The sequence below is a fragment of the Silurus aristotelis genome, assembly GCF_946808225.1.
Source record: "Silurus aristotelis genome assembly, chromosome: 20".
NCBI classification, from domain to species: domain Eukaryota; kingdom Metazoa; phylum Chordata; class Actinopteri; order Siluriformes; family Siluridae; genus Silurus; species Silurus aristotelis.
This window is the reverse complement of record NC_139593.1, coordinates 11,874,338-11,897,143: the sequence shown is the minus strand read 5'-3', so window position 1 is coordinate 11,897,143 and position 22,806 is coordinate 11,874,338. Positions and strand designations below refer to the sequence as shown.

General features: G+C 36.4%; 1 protein-coding gene across 1 annotated transcript in view; it reads right to left on the bottom strand.

Annotated features, from left to right (window-relative positions):
* sorcs3a (sortilin related VPS10 domain containing receptor 3a) overlaps positions 1-22,806 on the bottom strand; it is a 260,536-nt gene that overhangs the window by 114,667 nt on the left and 123,063 nt on the right. Inside the window, exon 3 of the mRNA XM_083523063.1 lies at positions 2,090-2,189. Within this exon, the coding sequence (XP_083379189.1) occupies positions 2,090-2,189 (100 nt within the window). The remainder of the gene's footprint in view (positions 1-2,089; positions 2,190-22,806) is intronic.

Sequence of the window (22,806 nt, the reverse complement as noted above, 5' to 3'; positions counted from 1 at the left end):
TTATTTTTTATTTTTTTTTGTTAGAGACTCTTGCTTGAGAAAATACCATGCAATTATTAAAAAAACCTCAAACTAGGCCGTTTGACACCTGCTACCTTACAATGGTCAAAGCCACTAAAATCATACTTCTCGCTGATTCTGGTGTATGATATGAACATGAAATGTATTGTGAGAATTTGTATCAGCATGATTGCCTTATTGAATAACTGCGAGGTTTCTAAATGTACAGGCATTTCTTATTTCTTATTTATAATTAAAATGTACATTAAAAAAAAAACTTCTATATCAAAACCATAAGATGTTCAAATGGAGTTAAAATTTTGTTTACAGTTTTATTACTCTGAGGTATCATATTATTACTCTAGGCAGCATGCCAGGATGAGCCATCTCTGTTTGAGAAACAAATCGTTAACCTTTGAGCTTGTTAGGTTTTGCAGACACGTTTAAATGTTATTCGAAGTGAGCTTTGCCTCTCCGTTAAACCCGTTGCTGGTGATTAGCCCACCCTTTAACCTTCGAAAGCAATCTGGCCTTTCATTTGGTGAGAGGAAATGCCCAGCACTGGGTGTCTAATGTAATCAAGTTAAGAAGTAACAAAGCTAAGATTAAGTAGTGTTGGAAATAGAGGCCAAAAAATGTCAGCAGAACTTTTCCTGTTTCTAGATACATTTGAAATGTGTAAGAATTTGATGTCTATAAATTGATTAAAAAGAAAAAACTGAAATATTCCATAAGTATTCAGACCCTTTACTCAGTACTTAGTTGTAGCACCTTTGTCAGCAATTACAGCCTCGGGTCTTTTGGGTATGATGCAACAAGCTTTACACACCTAGATTGGGGGATTTTCTGCTATTCTTCATAGCCAAGATTGGACAGGTTGAATAGGGACCATCAGTAGACACCCACTTTCAGATCTTTTCAGAGATGTTTAATAAAGTTCAAGTCTGGGCCACTCTAGGACATTCACAGTATTGTCTCTAAGCCACTCCTGTGTTGTTTTGGCTGTGTGCTTATGGTTGTTGTTACGCTGGAAGGTGAACGCATGGCCCAGTCTGAGGTCCTGAGCGCTGTGAAACAGGTTTTTATTGAGGATATCTCTGTACTTTGCTCCATTCAGCTTTCCATTATCCCTGATTAGTTTCCCAGTCTCTGCAACTAAAAAACACCCCCACAGCATGATGCTGCCACCACCATGTTTCACTGTAGGATGGTGCCTGCAGACAGAACGTGTAGATTTGAGGCTAGGCGGTTCAATCTTGGTTGCATCATACAAGAGAAATCTTGTTTAACACAGAGGAGGTCCTTCAGGTACTTTTTTTGCAAACTACAAGCAGACTTTCATAGGTTTTGCATGGGGAGAAGCTTCCGTCCAAATCGATGAAGGGCTGCAGCGATGGTTGTCCTTCTGGAACTCAAGATCTCCGGAGTCACCATCGGGTTCTTGGTCACCTCGTTTGGCCTGGCTACAAGCTTTGGAAGAGTCCTGGTTGTACCAAACTTCTTCTATTTGAGAATTATGTAAGCCACTGTGCGCTTGGGAATCTTTAGTGCAGCGGAAATTATTTCTAGCCTTTCCCAGATTTGTGCCTTGCAAAAAATTGGTCTCTGAGCTCTGCAGGCAGTTTTCTTTTCCGTTGGTTTTTGCTCTGATATGCATTGTCAGCTGCGAGCCTTCTTTAGAGAGATGTGTGCCTTTCCATATCATGTCCAATCTATTTAATTTACTACATCTAATCAAGGCAGATACAGCAAGAGAATTGAGAGCCACCTTAGCTAATTTTCAAGTGTTGTTGCAAAGGATCTGAATACTTATGTAAATATAATATTTCTTATATATATATATATATATATATATATATATATATATATATATATATATATATATATATATATATAAGTTACAGACAGTTCTGGAATTCTGTTTTTTACTTTGTCATTATGGAGTACTGAGTGCAGATTAATGAGAAAAAAAATCTATTTGAAAGATCTGCAAGATAAAATTCAAAATTGAAAAAAAGTAAAGGGGGTCTGAATACTTTCTGAATGCACTGTATAACTATCATTTTTTAAACAAAAAATGCCCACTCACCTTCCTCTGGTTGGTGGGACAGACGTACAAATAACTCAGGACTGTCTTCACTCCCACTTTATCGTTCAGTCTCTCATAGGTGGTGCCATAATCTGTTGATCTGAGGAACAGAAAATCAGAGGTTGTCATTTTCTGGCCTCTGAGAAAATACTACATTTTAATTATTATGAAAAATTTATAGATTTTTACTACTAATTTGAAAAGTAAATTTTTACAGTGCCTACTGGACTGCAGCTACCAATTTTGTGATTCTATGTACAAAATGTACATGTACATGGGTCTCTTCTTGGATCACTTAACACCCAGTCAAGAGGACAAGGTCTCACTTAATGATTCCATTATTATTCATATTATTATTATGAAAATCATATGCTTTATATTATAGGCATTGACCAGAACCTAACTAAACATTTATAGGAGATGTCAGAAAAGTGTTAGACAGATCTTTCTCTGCCACCATGAAAGCATTAACTGAGGGAATACATTCTGAATGAATGTTATTCTCCAGTTCACTTCCACATATACAGTTTGTAGAATTTATGTTTTAGTTGGGTTGAAGCTATTTATACATATAAACAGTTAGATATAAACAGACAAAATTTAAATACTGCAGCTTTAAACAGGCTGGAGCTCTGTAAATTATGAATTATGTTTCTAAGTAAATCATGGAAGTGTTTATGACCTACCTCATCCCAGGTTATAACTGGAGACAATTGTCTAATGTATTATTTCACAATTCTAGTCACAAAAGTCATGTTGATGTGAGCCTAGTGAATCCAGCAGTTCTGGAAGTCATAAACATACACACAGAGTGCAAGTAAATGACAAAAATTAGCTGCACGCTGTGTGTAAATTGGGTGTGACTTTCTCTGTCACGCCCAATTTACGCTAAGGATTGGGCTTTGGTGCTGAAAACAAGTGTGAAACAGCAAATAAAGCTGAATAATGTAATAACGAAATGGTTTTGAAAATGCGGAATCTAAAGAATAATTAAAAAACCATTTCTTAGAGTCTGATTTACTATTTTATGGACTATTAAATAACAAAACATCTGACCTTTTTGCTTCATTGCTTTAGATTTCCAGCATGTTCTCTTTAAATGTAAATACCAAAGATGCAAATGACCTCTGCTACATCGAGTATAAAACGCTTCCCACGTTACGATTTATGACTTCTGAAGTGAGAAACATTCAATTTTATACAGGGGTCTTTATGCATAACTGAATGATTGCAGATTATCTGCACAATATATTAATAATTCATGTCTTTCCTTTGACTGAGTTAAAACTAAGGTAATAGGTAAAAGAAAAACATGTGGAACAGACTGGGTTTAGAAACATGAATAATGTATGAACTGAAAGCAAGTATTGAACAATAAGGTCCCACCAGGAATCCACAATTTATTTATATTTATCTGTCAGTTGTCATTAAGTCAAATGTTGTGGATAGAGGCAGCTCTTGATATAGATACAGAAAGGTCTTAACATCTCAGACTATTCTCCAGAGCTGGTAGAGCATTAATATTTATTAATAATTTCCCTTGTCGCTGCTTGAGTAATCCACCTTTAGGATATTGGGTTCATGGGTGCAAGTTGCTGATACATTCAGTTAACATTTATTCATCTTCAGTAACCACTTATACTGCTCATGGACAGTGTGAGTGACTCTAGTTTGGGGATTATACCCTGGATGGACTACAAGTCCACTTGCACACACTCATTCAAACACACTCATATATTTATGACCTCATCGACCAATACAGGCAATTTAGAGCTGATGTACTGTAACTGTATTAGACTGCAAAATTGGTCAAAGTCTATAGTTGGGTAATAAACAGAGTATGGACAGATGGTGCTCTTGGTATCTGAAGTGGAGGCTGATTTCTTTCTAGTCCACACTCTGGACTTAATTTACAGGCATACCAGGGTGTTACACAGAGAAAAATACTTTCTAGTTTTTATCCTCATTGAGCTATTATATTTCAGCCTGCTACACTGACATGGACTAAAGTATTGGGACACCTGACTTTTCCAGCCATATGTGGTTTGTCCCCAAACTGTTACCACAAATGTGGAGTTTATTGTTTTACCTCAAATGAGCCAGCAAACCCAAACCCATTCCAGCATGACAATAGCCCATGTTCAAAATAAGCTATATGAAGATATGGTTCACATGGGTTGGAGTGAAAGATTTTAAGTAGTCTGCTATAGACCTCTGACCTCAAACCTATTAATAAACACCTTTGACCTTTGGGATGAATTAAAACACTGACTAAATTGGAACACCCCAGACCTCCTCAATCTTCATCAGTACCATCATCAGTATGTATATATATATATATATATATATATATATATATATATATACAGTACAGTACAGACCAAAAGTTTGGACACACCTTCTCATTCAAAGAGTTTTCTTTATTTTCATGACTATGAAAATTGTAGAGTCACACTGAAGGCATCAAGGGCTATTTGACCAAGAAGGAGAGTGATGGGGTGCTGCGCCAGATGACCTGGCCTCCACGATCACCGGACCTGAACCCAATTGAGATGGTTTAGGGGTGAGCTGGACCGCAGAGTGAAGGCAAAAGGGCCAACAAGTGCCAAGCATCTCTCGGGGAACTTCTTCAAGACTGTTGGAAGACTATTTCAGGTGACTACCTCTTGAAGCTCATCAAGAGAATGTCAAGAGTGTGCAAAGCAGTAATCAAAGCAAAAGGTGGCTACTTTGAAGAACCTAGAATATGACATTCGTCAGTTGTTTCACACTTTTTTGTTATGTATATAATTCCATATATAATTCCACATGTGTTAATTCATAGTTTTGATGCCTTCAGTGTGAATCTACAATTTTCATAGTCATGAAAATAAAGAAAACTCTTTGAATGAGAAGGTGTGTCCAAACTTTTGGTCTGTACTGTCTATATATATATATATATATATATATATATATATATATATATATATATATATATATATATATATAGAGAGAGAGAGAGAGAGAGAGAGAGAGAGAGAGAGAGAGACCTACATGTGGTTTGGGATGTTCAAAGAGCACATATGAATCATATTGTGAGAAGTCCACAGACTTTAGTCGATATAACCTATTTTTCCAACATGACTAAATAGGCATGTGCAAATACAGTCATGGGAGTTTGAATGAATGAAGGTGAATATTTTTCCTTTTGCTTGAATAAGAATCTAAAATGTGACCAGCATACCTAGTCCAATCTAAAGGCAAAGAGTACAGTTTGTGTATAAGTGAGTATGTAATACTTTATCCACTTTATTTTTAGACCTTAAATAAGATATTGCAATGTAATGAATTGCCTAAACATAATACTTTCATCGCTGAGCTGCTGAGAGATTAGATTACAGTATTGCATTTACCATCACGTCTTGCTGGCAATAAAACAGACTAAACACTTAGTGCTCATGAGGTGGCTCGTGTTTATGAGTAAAAAATAAACCACTGTTTTTTTAAGTCATTGCCAATTTCTTGCTTTCCCATTATATAGACCTCTCTAGCATGGACAAGATGGATGAATAGCTTCAAATATAACTTGTAAATTCACCGCAATCGCAATACTGTTATGTCGACTGAATGTGCATGAAGGAGAGCTCTAACTACCCATTACCCAAACATATGTGATTCATTAGCATAGCTAATCAACAGATTGGAAAGAAAATTAAGGCCACTATTTTTATATAAAGAGCAGGGCCAATTGGACTTCTAATCAGTGAGAACTTCAGCATCATCAGGACTCAAACTCACAATCTCCAAATGGTAGAACGGAACTGAAGACAGCTGCACCACTTATAGGCCAAATTTAGCAAAAATTCAACTTAAATTTAAACTGTCTGTGCAATCTCTAATCCCACTGTATTTCTACATGCATGGTTACTTACACTCTTGTACTTCCTGTACTATTGTATGGCCTATTGTATTCAGCGATTCAAAATAAAGCCCTTAACATTACAACTTTACTTTCTTTTTTATTCTTCAACTCTTTCATGCGATCATTTCTTTTCTTCACACGAGCCACAGACCTCATGCATTCCAACAAATTACACTGTGATCTTTTTCATTTTCGAGAGCCCCTGAGATGGCCCGCAGTGATCACAGAGTGCCATCAGAAGCATAGAAAGTTACTTCCTCTGAATATTAGAGCATGGCAAAAAAAAAAAGCAATCGAAGAAAACGGTCCAAAACCAATTCAATGAGGATTCACAGGCATTCAGAGTGCACTGTGGACAGAATCGAATCTGCTTTCATGTCTTGTCTAAGGAATAAGCTCTTGACAGCTTAGTGATAATGCTCAGAATTTCACTGGTGTTTTTCACTTAATAGTCTGAGCTCAGATGCCCTGCCAGTCACCTCAAAGATTCCGAAATTCATTATGTTTTGTTATCCATTTTCATAACTATTTTGTTATTTCATGACTGTTTTAGTGGCTGTTACACAATGTTTTTTTTCTCAAATGGTCAAATTGGGCAAAAGGATGTAAACTTGGTGTGACTTCCCTGCTGAACACACACACACACACACACACACACACACACACACACACACACACACACACACACACACACACACAAAACATTAAAGAAAATCTACTGGTTACCACTACAAATACTATTGCAAACCACAAGCTGTTAACCATTAAAACTGTTACCAAATGGTTTCTATTGCAGAGTGTGTTTGTGGACATTATTAAATCATTATCTTCAGACTAAAAATACAATTGTAAAAAACTATATGGAATTTGGATGCTTCATTTTGTCATTATGGTCCTTATTGGTGTCCAGTAAATACCAACATGTGATCAATAAATTCAGGAGTTTAGTTGGTCCTTAATGGTATTCATTAGATCAGCATTCCAGCATTAGAAGGCAACACATTTCCAGAAGAAACCCACTGGGACATTGTATTGGTTTTAATTGAAACACTAATCATCATTATAACCATTAGAATCATTACAAATGTGTTGTCATGGTTCTATCATTTTTCTTTCTAATATAAAGTCATCAATTCTCTATTGCTGCTGAATCCTTACTATACTACTAAACTGACACAGTGCGAGAGTGAAGTTTCAATGTTTTTTAACATCTTTGCTGCTTATTCCAAGGGTTGACAATTTTAATAGTTTCCCAAAATACTTCAACTTGAATCTAGCTTTTATGTTGTATCTTTTGTAGGGGAAAAAGATGCAGTGTTCTTCCCAAAGGCAGAGCACAATGAATGCAAATCAGGGCATATTCTATTGTTTTTGACCAGTTCTCCTTCATCACTAGTTGAACTAATGACACCAGGTCTCAGAAATTTGCAGACAAAATGTATGTGCATCTCATTAAGGCTTTTTTTTTTTTTTTTGCCAGAAGCAAAAGGAAAGAAAAAAAATGCTCTTTTGTTCCTTACGACTTTTCTTTCATAGAGTTTTTACACAATGCTTCATGGTTTCTTCCACTTTGATTTGATATATGAGTGTCTTATCTAAAACATCATAAAACGTCTTCTCATTAAAGCATTAACTTGGCAACCAGCTGTTGGGAAAGGATTAGACTGTATTTCTCTCCCTTAAGCAAATGAGTTCGTAAGCGTCCTCCACTGCGTTTTCTTACTCTCGTATCCTCACATATTACTCGCGAGCATTATTAATTCACAATATCCTTGTAAAGCCCACACTAAAATGACATGCCTGTCAAGTATTGTTGCAGTAGCTCAATCAGTGTGAAACGTGAGAACACACACGTTCAATTCTTCCAATAAAATGTTTAGGTTGGTTAAGAAATGTTTAATAAATGCTGTTCTCAAGGAAAGCTGATGGACGTGATGTTCTAGCCTGCTATGTTCTTGTTAATGTTCTTGCTTTACACAGTATTTTCTTGCTGATTTATTGCACCCTCTGTGTTCTGAGAAAGTAAAATAAAACATTTCTGCACATTTCTGCCAATTTAAAATTATAAACCAGTCGTTCATGACACAACATATTCAAACATAAATCCAAAACCACACTACAAGCCATAAAAATGTTCCAGCTATTCTAAAAGGCTAATGACAGGAAAAAGCCTAAAACATGCCAACCTGCTTACATACCCGCCATCGCTACACATTATCAGTCTCCTACAATGTGTCTCTCATCCTATTCAGCCTTCTCCAGCCATTCAGTTCCCGTCTGGTTGGAAAGATCCACCGGGAATTGGATGCCATTGTCCTAATTTCATGTTTATACACCTGCTACTGTGTCCTGATGAGATTGGAAGTGATGTGTATGGGGAATGCAGGTGAACGAAAGAGGAATTGACTATTGTTTAGAGATTCAAAAATCCAACAAATATCGAATATACAGTAGAATTCACTGTTCTCCTACCTGGATTATTCTCTTAGCTTATAAAGAAGGAAAGCTGAAAAAATATATACACTATATAATCATATGATTTTTATGTGCTTTTTAAACATCCTATTCCATATTTTTTCCTCATTTGCTGTTATAACAAACTACACTTTTTTTGCCTTTTGCATGCTATTGCAGGTCTCCTAGTTATTAAGTTCACCAAGTGAAGAGAAAGTCTAATGCTACATATATAATATATAATATATAGTATTAGTATCATTAGAAACGGAAGGTTCACTTGTCAGCGCAAACTGCAACAATTTAGTTTACATGGCCGTCGTCCCAGAAGGAAGCCCCTTCTGAAGTTGGCTCACAAGAAAGCCCTCAAACGGTTTGCTGAAGACAACCTGTCCAAGAGCATGAATTACTAGAACCATATCCTGTGGTCTAATGAGACTAAGATAAACTTATTTGACTTAGATGATGTCCAGCATGTGTGGCGACACCCTGGTGAGAAGTGCCAATAAAATTGAGATTTGCCTACAGTGAAGCATGGTGGTGGTAGCATCATAATTTGGGGCTTCTGGTACTTGGAAAATACGTGATGTCATTATGGAGGAGTGGAAGAGTATCCGAGCAACAACCTGTGCAGTTTTAGTGAATTTCATACCCAGGAGGATTAAGAAAGTGTTAGATAACAATGTTGCTCACACAAAATATTGACCATTTGGACGCAGTTTTAACATGTTCACTTAGGGTGTGCTTACTTGTTGACAGCTTTTTAGACAATAATGGCTGTACAATATGTTGAGTTATTTTCAGAGGACAGTAAATCTGTACTGCTATACAAGCTGCACTAATCTAATATATATCCAAAGTTTACTTTCTATAGTATTTTCCCTAGAGAAAATATATTAAAATAGTTGCTGAAATGTGAGGGATGTACTCACTTTTGTGAGATACTGTGTGTGTGTGTGTGTATGTATGTATGTATGTATGTATGTATGTATGTATGTATGTATGTACGTACAAATACGTTATATGGACAAAAGTTTGTGGACTCCTGACCATATGATTCATATGTGCTTTTTGAACATCCCATTCCACATGTAGGCCACATTCTCTCTCTCTCTCTCTCTCTCTCTCTCTCTCTCTCTCTCTCTCTCTCTCTCTCTCTCTCTCTTCTCTCTCTCTCTCTCTCTCTCTCTCTCTCTCTCTCTCTCTCTCTCTCTCTATTTATAAAAATATATATAAATGACATTTAAATTTTGCTGTAAGCATGGCAGATAAGTGCTTATCCTCCAAGCAACACACTCTTTCCTTACTGTAACAGTGGCACTATTTTAATGTTTATTTAAATGAAAAATTTAACTATTAAATGAATCATGCATTTATTAAGAATTCATGAACTGAAGTTTTTCTTTTATGACTCCTCTCATATAGTGGTCTGAAAAATAATACAACTAAGCCTATTTAAGCAGCAACACATTGGCAATACTGTATACACCTACATATTAAGATTTTTCTTTTAATGTTTGTCATTTTCTCATTTATATTGTATATTGTTAGTCTTCTTTTGTATATCTCATTAAAAATGTCTCTTGCTTTTTTATAACACATTTCACAGCAAGAGAAAAAAATCTATTTGCTTTTTCAGTCTGCATTTTCAAGCTTAAAGGCAAGCACTTTATGTAATCTATAGAAAAACCTGTCTAGAGGCTTCTATCAAAAAGAAAACATGTACACTGCCAATCTCAGAGGCATGAACTAAACACTAGTATTTTGTCTTTATTGAATTGAGAAAATTCCACTTCCATTTCTGCATAACCGAGCTCTGGGTATGTACAAATCTCCCAGCATAAATATTGACACAACTTTTAAACCTAAGCCTCAGATTTAACTTGTGAACTCTAAATATGCACAAATATAAACCAAATTGCCATGAGCTCCTTCAAATAATACTCTGGAATAACTTCTCAAGATGCTCTGCCAATGAACTTTTTAAAAATCCAGTGACTCTGAACAGCTCACAGTGTGCTAAAGTTTGCCCTCCTGTCAGAAACTGGTGTACAGAAGTGCCAACGTTGTTAACAAGGGAATCCAAACAGGGCAGAGAGAAAAAACAAACAATGGACAAGACCACTCAAGTCATTGACAGGAGATGATATCCAAAGCATCTTGATTGTATTGTATTCCAAAAAAACCTGAGGTTTGCAAATGTACTGGTCAAGGTTTCACAAAAGTCGAATACAACCATAAAAATGGGAAAATATGCCCTCATCTTTGATAGCCTTTCCTTTTCGGGAAGTTTTGTGTATGTTAGGACTGACTGCTGCTTTAGCTATAAAAAGCATAGTTGTACTTTTAGTTGTTCTGCATATCGCTGTAGCAAGTTGTCAAAAAAAACAGTGGAGGAGGTAGCTTCATGGTTAAGGAACTGAAGGTCGAATCCAAACTGCCACTCCTGTACCCCTAAGCAAGGCCCTTAACCCCATAGTTGCTCAGTTGTATAAATGTGTTAAATGTAAGTCGCTCTGGATATGGGCATTTGCCAAATGCCATAAAAGTAAATATAAAACACTGACAAACATATAGATCCCTGTTACTTGAGAAACGCATGCTGGAACCAAAAGGGACAGAGATTGAGGTAGAGAAAGGTATTGATGAAAAGAGGTGTTGGTGAGAAATCATATTTAGGACAGTTTTTGTGCAGAAACCAGATGGCAGACTTTACAGAAAGGACATCATGGAGAGCCACAATACATGAAAACACCAGCTTTGTCTTCCTCCCACACATTTCAAAACCTGTTTTTTTTTGTTATCCCACCTTGCACAAGAAAGATCCAAATCTTGCATAGGCAAGCCACACAAATAGCAAAACTATTTTAAGTTCAGAGAAAAAATAAATCCTACGCCTGTGATTTTTTTGTGCAATCCAAACTAGCATAGCTTTACAACAGTCTACAAAAGAGTATGCTGGACTTGTTTTAAACAACAGCAGGGCACACAAGTTTTATGACAATTAGAGCAAAAGATGCTGTGATACATTCACACACACACGCGCACACGCGCACACACACACACACACACACACACACACACACACACACACACACACACACACACACACACACACACACACACACACATATACACACAATGCCCTAGTGATAAGGGTCAAGGAGATCAACTAGGGCAGAACAGTGGAACTTGCAGAATAATATGTGATGCCTGTTTAAGTGATTAGAGGTGCAGGGAGAAGTAAAGGTTAATCAGATACTGAGCTTCCGGCCATGACCCAAATCAAACATCTAGGTATGAGCGCATCTGGATGAGAGTCTGGGATTTGGAAAGAAACAGAAAAAAAGATGAGGTAAAAAAGGTACAGAACTGGATAAAGTGGTGAGAATTTAGCTGCTGTTTGCTAAGAAAAAGACTATAGGGGCCAAATAAATGCTGAGTGCTATAAGAATAAATAGACAACACTTACTTCACAAATAAAAGACCAAGTGCAATACTTAAGTCTCATCAATTTATGTAGAAATCCTGCTTTACAATCTTTCCAGCACCACTGTAATTTATGAACTAAATCGATTATTAACGGGATCAGTAACACTTTAAAATTCCTAAAATCCTCTCAATTAAATAAAACCATTTACGAGTAAGAATAATTTTGATGATTTAAAAATATAGTGTGTCAGGTGCAAAAGTTTTGACATACTTTGATTTGTCAATTTGTCAGGCTTTAATCAATTCATTAGGACTTTCAGTCAATGATGGTCATTGGGAACAACATCACTCTACTCTAAACTCTCAACTCTAAACAACTATGGGATCTTTTTAAAAGCTTACTGAAAATCTGTCACCTAACATGCTGCCTAAAAAGCAGGGAAAAGCTAAGAGACAATAAAGCACTTTTTGTTTTTCATGGTCAGAAATGTCATAAGGCATGGCAGCTGAGGAATTAAAGTTTAGAAGGAATAAAAGATGAGATGCAAAAGACTGGGAAAACTTCTTAAAGAATCTGCCCACATGCCAGGCAGAAAATCAAATCATTCTGCCATTTTAGCTGACACAGGAGTGGTGCTGCAATGTTCTGCATGGAAGAGTCATCAGCAAAATTTATTAGGCCAACCTTATAACAAATGTATGCAAAACAACTCTCTATGTAAGCCAGATGCATTAAAATGGGATTCTACCTGCAATCGTGTATGTCTGAAGGAAGAAAAAAAGGAGCACACATTACATACATGAACAATACTAATACTTTTCTAATAACCAAATGAAATATTCATATATTCAGATTCATTTTCCCAAAGCTTTCTTAAAACCAGTGCATTATCTTTCCAACTTGTGTCCGTGCTTAGATAACAGACATGAGGCTGAAAGTTTCATGAAGACAATAAACATCTATTCGGTGATGAAGCCACTAAAGCATCTGGAGGTGAGGGAGATGAGAACTACAGATAGTGAGAGAAGAAGCTGGAGAAGATGCATCTCTGACCCCGGTGTCTAAAGTAAAGGCAGGCAGCTATAACTTTTAATAACTACCTCTAGCATAGCTTATCTCAGCAAGGACAGAAACATTGTGGATGCTGTCAGGTGTTATCACGACTGTATCCAGCCATTGCAGATACACCGAATGCTTTTGAGCTTATGCATGCAGTAAGGCACTGATGTAATTTCACACTCACACTCACACACATACTGTATACACACACGCCAAAAAATAAAAAAATATTAGAAATCAGATAAATACAAGAACATCACATACACATGACTAAATATGCAAAATACATCGCAATGCAGGATGTGAACTAAATGTAATATTTGTGCTAGATCAAACTAAACCATATATAGCACACTATATATATATATATATATATATATATATATATATATATATATATATATATATATATATATATATATATATATATATATATACACACAAATAAAAAAAAGAAAGATAGAAGTCTGAAACACAAGCAGTTTAAACAAACTGTAAAGTAGCAGTGTGCAGTGTCCAAAAACAAACAAATCCACGCAAGTTTAATACACTATGTGAACAAAAGTATTGGGACATCTGACTTTTCCAGCTACCATTTTTTTTAACATAAATAAGCCGCACCTGTCTATAAGCCGCAGGTGTCTACACTAATGTACTTTACACAGGCTTTAATGAAAGACACGTTACACACGGTGTAACAGGTAAAATATGTTGCGCTTCCTTTAGGAGCATAGCGGTATTTTGGGAATAGCATGGCACAGCATTTTTTCCGGTATTACTGTGTGTGTTCAAGAGGAGGATTATGTCCTTATTATTTTCTGATGCACATTTCTAAGTTTCTTTGACTAACTCGTAACGCTGTTGACAAGAAAAATAAAAAAGCACGAGTTTTGGAAACCTGTCTGTGTTTATATGATTTCTGTTGCAACTGGAGTTACAACTCGAGCTCTCCCTTAACCCAGACTCAACACGTTACAACGGCTTGTATCTAAACAGTAGCCGACCAAGAAAGTCATTGTTTGCTGTCTTCCTCCTTCCTTTCACAATTATTTCTCTCAGGAGTTTTTTTGTCATCGTCGTGCGTTTAAAAAAAAAAATGTTTTTCTCCCGATGCCGTGCAGCTCAGAACACAGGTGAGGTGCGTTTTTTCGTTTTCGTGAGGAAATTTCATTGGTCTAATGTTATGTCTCTCAGTATTTTTGGCTTGAAATTTGTGAAACCAGAAAAAACCAAGGAAAAATTCATAAATTAGCCGCTTCGTTGTTTAAGCCACGGGGTTCAAAACATAGAAAAAAAGTAGCGGCTTATAGTCCGAAAAATACGGTATATGCGTTTTCCACTAAACTCTTACCACAATTGACACAATTGTATAGAATGCATTTGGATGTGTTTGCTTTATATTTTCTCTTCGCATAAACTATGAGACCTTAACCTGTTCCACAATGTTTCTGTTTACAAAGCCATCCCCATGAATATATGGCTTACATGGGAAGAACTTGAGTGGCCTGCCATAGGGCTCTGATCTCAACCATACTGAACAGTTTAGGGATGAATTTTAACTGCACCCCAGGCCTCCTCCCCTATAGCAGTAGCTGACTTTATTAGTGCACCTTGAGGCTAAATGAATTAAAATCTCAACAAACACTAGTTGAACGTCTTACCACAAGAGCGGAGGTTATTATAATAGCGAATGGGAAATAAATGTGAAATAGAATGTTCAAAAAGCACAAACAAATCTTATGGCCATGTGTCCATAAACATTTGTTCATATAGTGGAGGTTACATAATGCTGTTCATCAACTTTCTTAAACAACCCAAGTTTTAACCCTAATTACTAAACATGCATGTGCACATAAAAACTAGACTTTTGCAGCAAATAGCAATAGATTTCAACATAAGCAGGTGCGTACTTTTTTGTTTAAAGGCCATCAAATCTGATATGCAAATTTACTCCAAAACAAACTGCAAAAATGTTTTATACTACTCTTGTGGCTGTTTCTGATTTTGTAAAGGTGTATGTTTACTTTTACAGGCTCTCAGTGAGAAAAAGCTGATTGAAAACTAACCCCAACACATCTCATGTCATTTAATTTTTTATACAAATGTAAACTCATTTAATTACATATTAATAAAATAAATACCAATTTGTGAAAATATATCTTAAGACCGAAAGTTTTATCCTTTAATTCATTCTTCATTCAACACTCAGATTTAACCAAAACTCCAAATGGCTCTAAATTCTAAAGTGATGTGTAATTGCAGTTTCTTTTTGTTGAACTTTTTTTTATAATAAAAGTATTGGTATTAGAAAGAGAAAATGTATAAATTGAAAAAAAAAAAAAACCTGATTGTTCCTGATTTGAGCTTAATAGCTCTTACACAGAATTTTACCCACTCTGTGGTAGTTTAGACATATAGTGTAAGTTAACATGGTAATTAAAACGACATAAAATCTACCTCGTTGAAACTTAAAGAACCGGAATTTGCTCAAGCAAAACGCCAACAGCCAGGTAATTCCTCTCTATATCGATGTCCATTGGACAAATCACTGAACTCACCTTTGGTGACTGCATGCAACCACGTGGTAACCATGGACAATCAACTGTTCTTTGCTTCTCGCATTGCTGGATTTTGCTGAGACCATCAGCACATCTAAAATCTAGACTATAGTCATTTGTTGCTGGCAGCTCTGCCTCTGAAAGAAGTTTGACCTCTGCAACTGATCCAGAATGAAGCCGAACACCTTGTTTTCAATCTTTCTAGGTTCTCCTACATCACCCCATTGCCTCCCTCTACTGGATTTCTGTAGCTGCCTATATCATATTTAAAGCAGTGATACTCCAAAGCCAAAAACAGACCAGCACCTCTCTAACTTACTGCACTTATCTCACCCCATTGTGTATCACACTCTCCTGATCCTCTTCCACTGCTTGACTGGTCCCACCTTTTATCAGGGTACCAGCAAGAAATGCTTAAAGAATGTTCTGGCATCAAAGTGGTAGAATGAATTTCCACTTGACTTTTGAACAGCTGAGTCACGAGCAGTCTTCAAACGTTATAGCTAAAGACCAACCAATTCTAGCACTTGTTCTATAAAAAAACTTTTCTGCCAAAATAATTTTAGACTTATGGTATTTTTAGTCTGTGTCCCAAGGAATCGGTATTAGAGTGTATTTTTTGATTGAGACTTTGAAGCACTTTGTGGACATCTGCCAAATTGTGTAAATGTAAACTTTACTCAGTTGCCACCACAACCAGCTTCATACAACAAGCCTTAGGTCACCTCCTTTTCATATCTGTGTTTGTATTTGTTTAGCAATGGTGGACAGTAACTGAGTAAATGTAATTCGTTACTGTACTTTACTGAAGAATTTCGATTTGGGGAGACTTTTACTTTAACTTCACTACATACAGCATTCCACCAGGGATCTGTTTTAAACATACAGTTCAGCATCAGGTCAACAGCAAGCAGAACATTTTGAAAGGAATAAATGGTGGAAGAATCTCCTGACTACACAACACCCATGGCCTTATTTGTGCAATTTTTTTAAGTAGTTGAAAAGAAGGTTTTTAGACCATCATCATTTTAATATATATATATATATATATATATATATATATATATATATATATATATATATATATATATATATATATATATATATAAATAATTGTTTTACTCATTGATATCATAGTAACAGATTGGTATGCTGAGAGTAACATGAGAGTCTTTTCTCATAAACTGAGTTGATTAAGTAAAGAGTCTTGTGATAAAAACTCTTATTATTATAGCCATAATAAATCATAGTACTTTGGATACTTAAGTTCATTTGAAAGCAAATCAATTTTTTACTTTTACTCAAATAAAAGTTTAAAGAGGCACTTTTACTGGAGTATTATTTTGCCTACTGTGTCTCTACTTGAAATTTAGTACATGGTTTGTGTACACCACTGTTGTTTTGAACACATTATTTGTTCATTCTAAATAATGTACCCAGTAAGGTTCTGTTTTCATACCTATTTCCAGAGAAGTAATGTCAGAGATACAACAAATCACACATAACCTCAACCTCAATAAGTCCAAGGCATATACATGAACAGTGTCATCTATAATAACCGGGCTCATTGAAGCAGAGTTGAAAATGACATTGGAGAATTGACACAGTAAAGATAGTAGGTGGGATTTGACAAAAGAGAGAGAGAGAGAGAGAGAGAGAGAGAGAGAGAGAGAGAGAGTGTGGAGAAGGAGGAAGAGACTGCTCGATTGTGCTTGAGAGAGGGACTGAAAGAAACACAGACACTGATTCTCATACATTTACACAATGCTTGTTATACAATGCTGTCGTGTTTTTTGCCCTCCTCGCCCAATGAGATGACCGCGTGAAATGAGAACCAGGTGCCGAGGCAGAGAAAATACGAAACAATTTTTTCGAGAAGGAAGCAACTGAAAGCAGGTTATATGTAGTGCATGAGCTGTAGCTAGCGTGCATGTCAGTGAGGGAGATGTTCAGGCTGACTGCACTTTTAGGACGAATACAGAGACCTGTATTGCAAATACTGAACATAGTAACAGTAACAGAAATGAGGGTAATAAAAAGTGAAACGTGAGAATAGGAGACAGTGCTGTATGTATTAATAACGCTTAAAATTTGTGTGCAGTTACATGGTGTGTATTTTAGTTAGCTCGTTAAAATCGAGACATTCACACACATTGCTTTCAATGCATTTACCATTGATTTGTAAATCATTGTAAAAAATTGTTTGTTCATTCAATATTCATTTAATTCAATGAAAAATTTACAACTCTAGCTAATCACATGACCAGAAATTTATATAAACTTATATAAACTACACTATATGGACACCTGACTCTTAAAGCCATATTTGGTTCATCCTACAACTGTTACCACAAAACTGAAGGCATACGATTGTATAGGACATATTTGAATGCTGTAACATAAAATTTTCTATATACAAGAAGGGTTGCAAGGTATTCAGCAATTTCTATTTCCTTATTTTGCATAAAGATTTCACTTGTGAAAAGTTCTTTGCTTATATATATATATATATATTATATGTATATTCTATGAGCTGTCCGGTCCTCTGTCAAGTCAAGTCAACTTCTATAGCGCTTTTCACAACAGACATTGTCTTAAAGCAGCTTTACAGAAATAAACAGTTAAGGTAAATGGTGTGTATTAACCCCTGATGAGCAGCCGTGGCGACTGTGGCAACAAAAAACTCCCTTAGATGTTATAAGGAAAAAACCTTGAGAAGAACCAGATTCAAAAGGGGAACCCATCCTCATTTGAGTGATATCAGGAGTGGGATTATAAATCTTTAAACAATACAGAACACTGGAGAGTGAGAGCTCATTTCATGAGCATTGGAATGTAAGATTATGAGTAATGTCTTTCCTACAGTCTTATACAGTCATTTGAGATTAAGGAACCAGCAACTTATAAAATAGCTCAACATTTGCGATCATCGTAGATCCAACGCCAGCTTCTCCATGCCAGAGCCTTTAAACACTCAAAGAGGTCCAATGTTCAAACTCTACATGAATTGCGATCCAAATGGCGCTAGTACGTCTGTAGATGGTTCGAGATGTTTGCAGGGTCGGCATCTACTTCTTTAAAGATCCACAATCTTCATGAAGTAAATAGTAAATAAATAGGTTTATAGTAAAGACACAAACAAGTTAAAGTTCCTTTGAGATCCTCTTAGCTAAAAGTAATGTGCCTTCTGAAAGTGTATAAATGTAAAAACAAAAAAAAAAAAAAAAAACCCCAAAATGGTCTAATTTTAACAAAATTGATCCAGTTTAGCAATTGGTACATCATACTTCTTTTTTAGATCATATCTTATCATGTCCTCTTTAGCATTCTTAAGCTTTTGGTGAGTTATGAAAATATTTGTTTCACCAGAAAAAAAATAAAGTATACAATTTTAAGGCCCCTTCAAAGCGCTATTACTCTTGCATGAGGGCAGGGAGCTTTTTAGGTCACTCTCTACACAGACAATAGCAATACACAAACTAGCACACCAGCTGACCAGGGTTGACTGTGGCCTGAAATCATGACTCACACCCCGTTCACCTCGGGACCTTCTCCTGTCTCTTTCAGCATGATAAATTCATGCAGCTGATGGTGGGATAGCAGGGTGGAAGGATGAGCTGTCGTCTCGACCGTGATGGAAAGCTACATGGTTTGGGACAGGTTAGGCGCCTTTTGGGCTGCCAACAGTTCAGGTTAAGTGTCTTCTGCTCCGACGTGGGCTCTTAGAATGAGCAGAATGGTTGTGTGTGAATTATTGAAAGCTCAGGGACGTGAAAAGATTCAGATAGATGGGGAGAGTGATGGAGGGAGGAGGATACAGACACTTGTCCCAGCATGTTGCAGACATACTTCCAAGCCATCTGTGCGGGAGTCGTTCCCTCAGGAGAGGCACATCAGATACAAGGTGACATTTGAGGGATATACAAGATGAAGGATTCATTTTTTGTCCTAAATCCACTTGATTGATGAACAGTATGTCCTGTCCTGTGTGGTTAATCCAATCTTTTATACGACTTTCTGTATATGTTGCATCTATATCATATATCATCCCATGATCCCTATACCTGAATAGTTCAAAAGTGTATCAAAATAGTTTATGAAACAAAAACATAAAATCGTGTGGCTACTATGCATCCACACATGAGGCTTTTCTTAATTTTCCCCAATTTTTTTATTGTTTTTTTGACGAGAAACCAACCATGGAGGTGAAGGGTCCTCCCTGACATGTGATACCATATAAACCCTTGAACATCTTTCGAATATCTATTTCTGCTGCATCTCAGGTCAGTGTACTGGAAAGTTAACACACATGAGCTTATGATGGGTTGATTTGATTGTGTTTAACATGCATTTTTGTCTCCACCCAGAAACCAAATTTCAATTCCTTGGCTCCTAAGTACATAAATGAAACCTCATAATATAAACTAAATTTGAATTTCCCCAACCCGTATGCACATAACCTGAAATATACACCATCAAAACGACATCCCGGCCACTGCCCAGTTTCTCTCTGGCTGACCGTTTCATGGAAAAGCTGCAAAAGAAAGAGAGGTTCACTGTCTTATCAGCAGAAAACAGAATGTGACTATGAGCTTCCCACCTTGAAGCACTGACGCAACCTCAACAGTTCAGGGGGAAAAAAAATGTCCGCTTACATAAGCAACATGGCACATCGCGTTCCACTGCTAAACCAGAAGCGCCTGCTTTTCAACCCGACCCAAATCCCAGCCTTTACCATGCTCCCACACACACCTGAACACTAACACACCTTCTTTTTAATTGATTTTAATGTGTGTAAATAGAACATGTATTCCTATTCTTTGTCAACCTGTTTTTTTTTTTTTCAGGTAGCCACTCTGAGCAGTATGTCAGGTTTATTTTCCCAGTTTTGACCTTTCTGTTCTCTGTGTTTTGCTCCAGAATTGGGGTGTTTACTTGATTGCTTAACCTTTGTATGTTTTAAACCATGAATCTGCCTGCCCATATAGATTTTCTAGCAAATATTCAGCTCATGTGTATAGCCACCTGTCTTGGATTTGAAAACTTTTAATACTGTTGCCCTCATAATTAGTAATTAGTGGAAAAACTGCATTCATGTGAACTGCTCCTTTAATTATTTTCCTATATTTAGTGATTTTAAAGATGTGACTTGTTGCCATCACAAATTAAAATAAATGACGTGTCACAAATAATGCCACTTAATGAGCTAGAACCTATAAAACATATCATGCTTACAACATTCAGTGACTTATTCTGCCACATTCCAAGTGGTTGCTTCCACATTAGGGTATGAACCACACTCTATGGAAAATAGTATGGTGACACCTGACTTTTCCAGCTATATGTGGTTCTTTCCACAAAGTTGTATTGTATGCCTTTGGATGCGGTAGCATTATCTTTTCGCTTTAATTGAAGACAAAAACCTGTTCTAGCATGATGATGCCCCATCTAAAAAGCCAGCTCTATGAAGATGTGTTTTGCATGGGTGGGAGTGGCCTGCTATAGAATTGGATGAGTGGAGTTTATTATAAGAGCAAATGTGGACTAAATGGGATGCTCAAAAGCACATACAAAATGACAGGTTTGCACAAATAGTGTAGAACATACAGTAGACATATAGTGTAATAGGTGACATTGTGTATAGACCAGTACAGCTATTATACACCAGATAAAACCTAACCAGTCTTCATCACACTAGATATATTGCTGAGAAAACACTTTTTTTTAAAATGTTTATATTTTATTTTCTCGCTAGGAGAGGTTGCTACGAGAAGATGTCCATTTCTGAACAGCACTAATAAAATGATCATGTTTTTGCATTGCATTGCTTAGAACTTCTCAACTTTTGTTCTTTTTATCCCTGAACTCTGTGTTACTAAAATACACATTCGTGGGCGCAATAATAAGCTTGTGATGGTTCTAAGAACAATGTTGACTTCTTCAAACAGTTGAGAACACATGAGAAATCTTTTGAATCCAGACGTATTGAATTTTATATGAAATGTTTTCTTAATTGTCGTGATTTTACCATTGCATGCAAGAAGTGAATTTTTCTTCTTTTTCTAGCTTTTTTCCCCCAGTTGGCCCAGGAGGTCTCAGTAGTGCATTAATTCCTGCTAATTCCCTGTCTAATGATTTGTTTTTAAGGTGATTATAAGTCTCATATTTTGGGCTTGGTCCTTTTTAACCCAGGAGTGTAGAAGTCAATTTACAGTTATGATTTTCCAATTTTTAAACCCATGTTTATAATTTATAAATAAATAAACAAAATATTATCAATATTTTTTTTTGTTTGTTTCTATGCGGGTTTATAGATTTATTTATAAAATGCCGTACATCCATTCCTGTTCCTATTTAAACTTGCTAAATTATCAACTTTTTGTTGATAATAATGAATAGTAATGATGTATCATAGTGTTCATAATAGTTTTTAGATTTTATAATGGAAAATTATCTAATTATCTTTTTTATGTGTCTCATTGCAAATCACCTACAAATACACATCGAAATCAAAACGGATGAATGTATCGGCCAGCTTCACATCATGATTGACGCCAACTTTTAAGCTGAATGGAGCATGTTGTTGCCGCTCTGCTTCCACACGGTGACAGTGGAACGATGACAAAAGAAGATTCTTCTAAAAGAACCTGACTTCCATCCTTTCTTTCACGCTCTCTCTTCCCCTTCCGTTTATCTTTGCTTTCTCCCTGAACAGTCGGCTGCCAGAACCATTTCGCTAAACTTTTAACTTGAGTGCGTTCCTCACTGAGGAGGAAAAATTGTGGCAAGGATTTGAGAAGTTTTCTTTTCTCTGTTATGTCACTCAAATATTTTTTTCAAGGAGTGAGTGCAAAAAAAAAACAACAACCCTTTTCTAATCTCTACATTGAAATGTAGAAAGAGACTTTCCCAAAGATGCATACAGCAAAAAGATAAGTGATTTGTGTATCAGGTTTTGAAACAGCCAACTAAAAAAAGAAATGTGTGCACACACATAACAACAGCAAATTAGAACTGGGCAGTTTCTCCTATTCTTCTTTGCAGAACCTCTCAAGCTCCATTAGGTTGGATGGGGAGTGTCGGTGCACAGCCATTTTCAGATCTCTCCAGAGATGTTCAATCAGGTTCAAGTCTGAACTCTGGCTGGGCCACTCAAGGACATTCACAGAGTCGTCCCTTAGCCACTTCTTTGTTATCTTGGCTGTGTTCTCAGGGTCCTAGTTCTAGTCCTGTTGGAAGATGAAATGTTGCCCCAGTCTGAGGCCAGAGTGCTCTGAAGCAGATTTCATCAAGGATTTCTCTGGCCTGATAA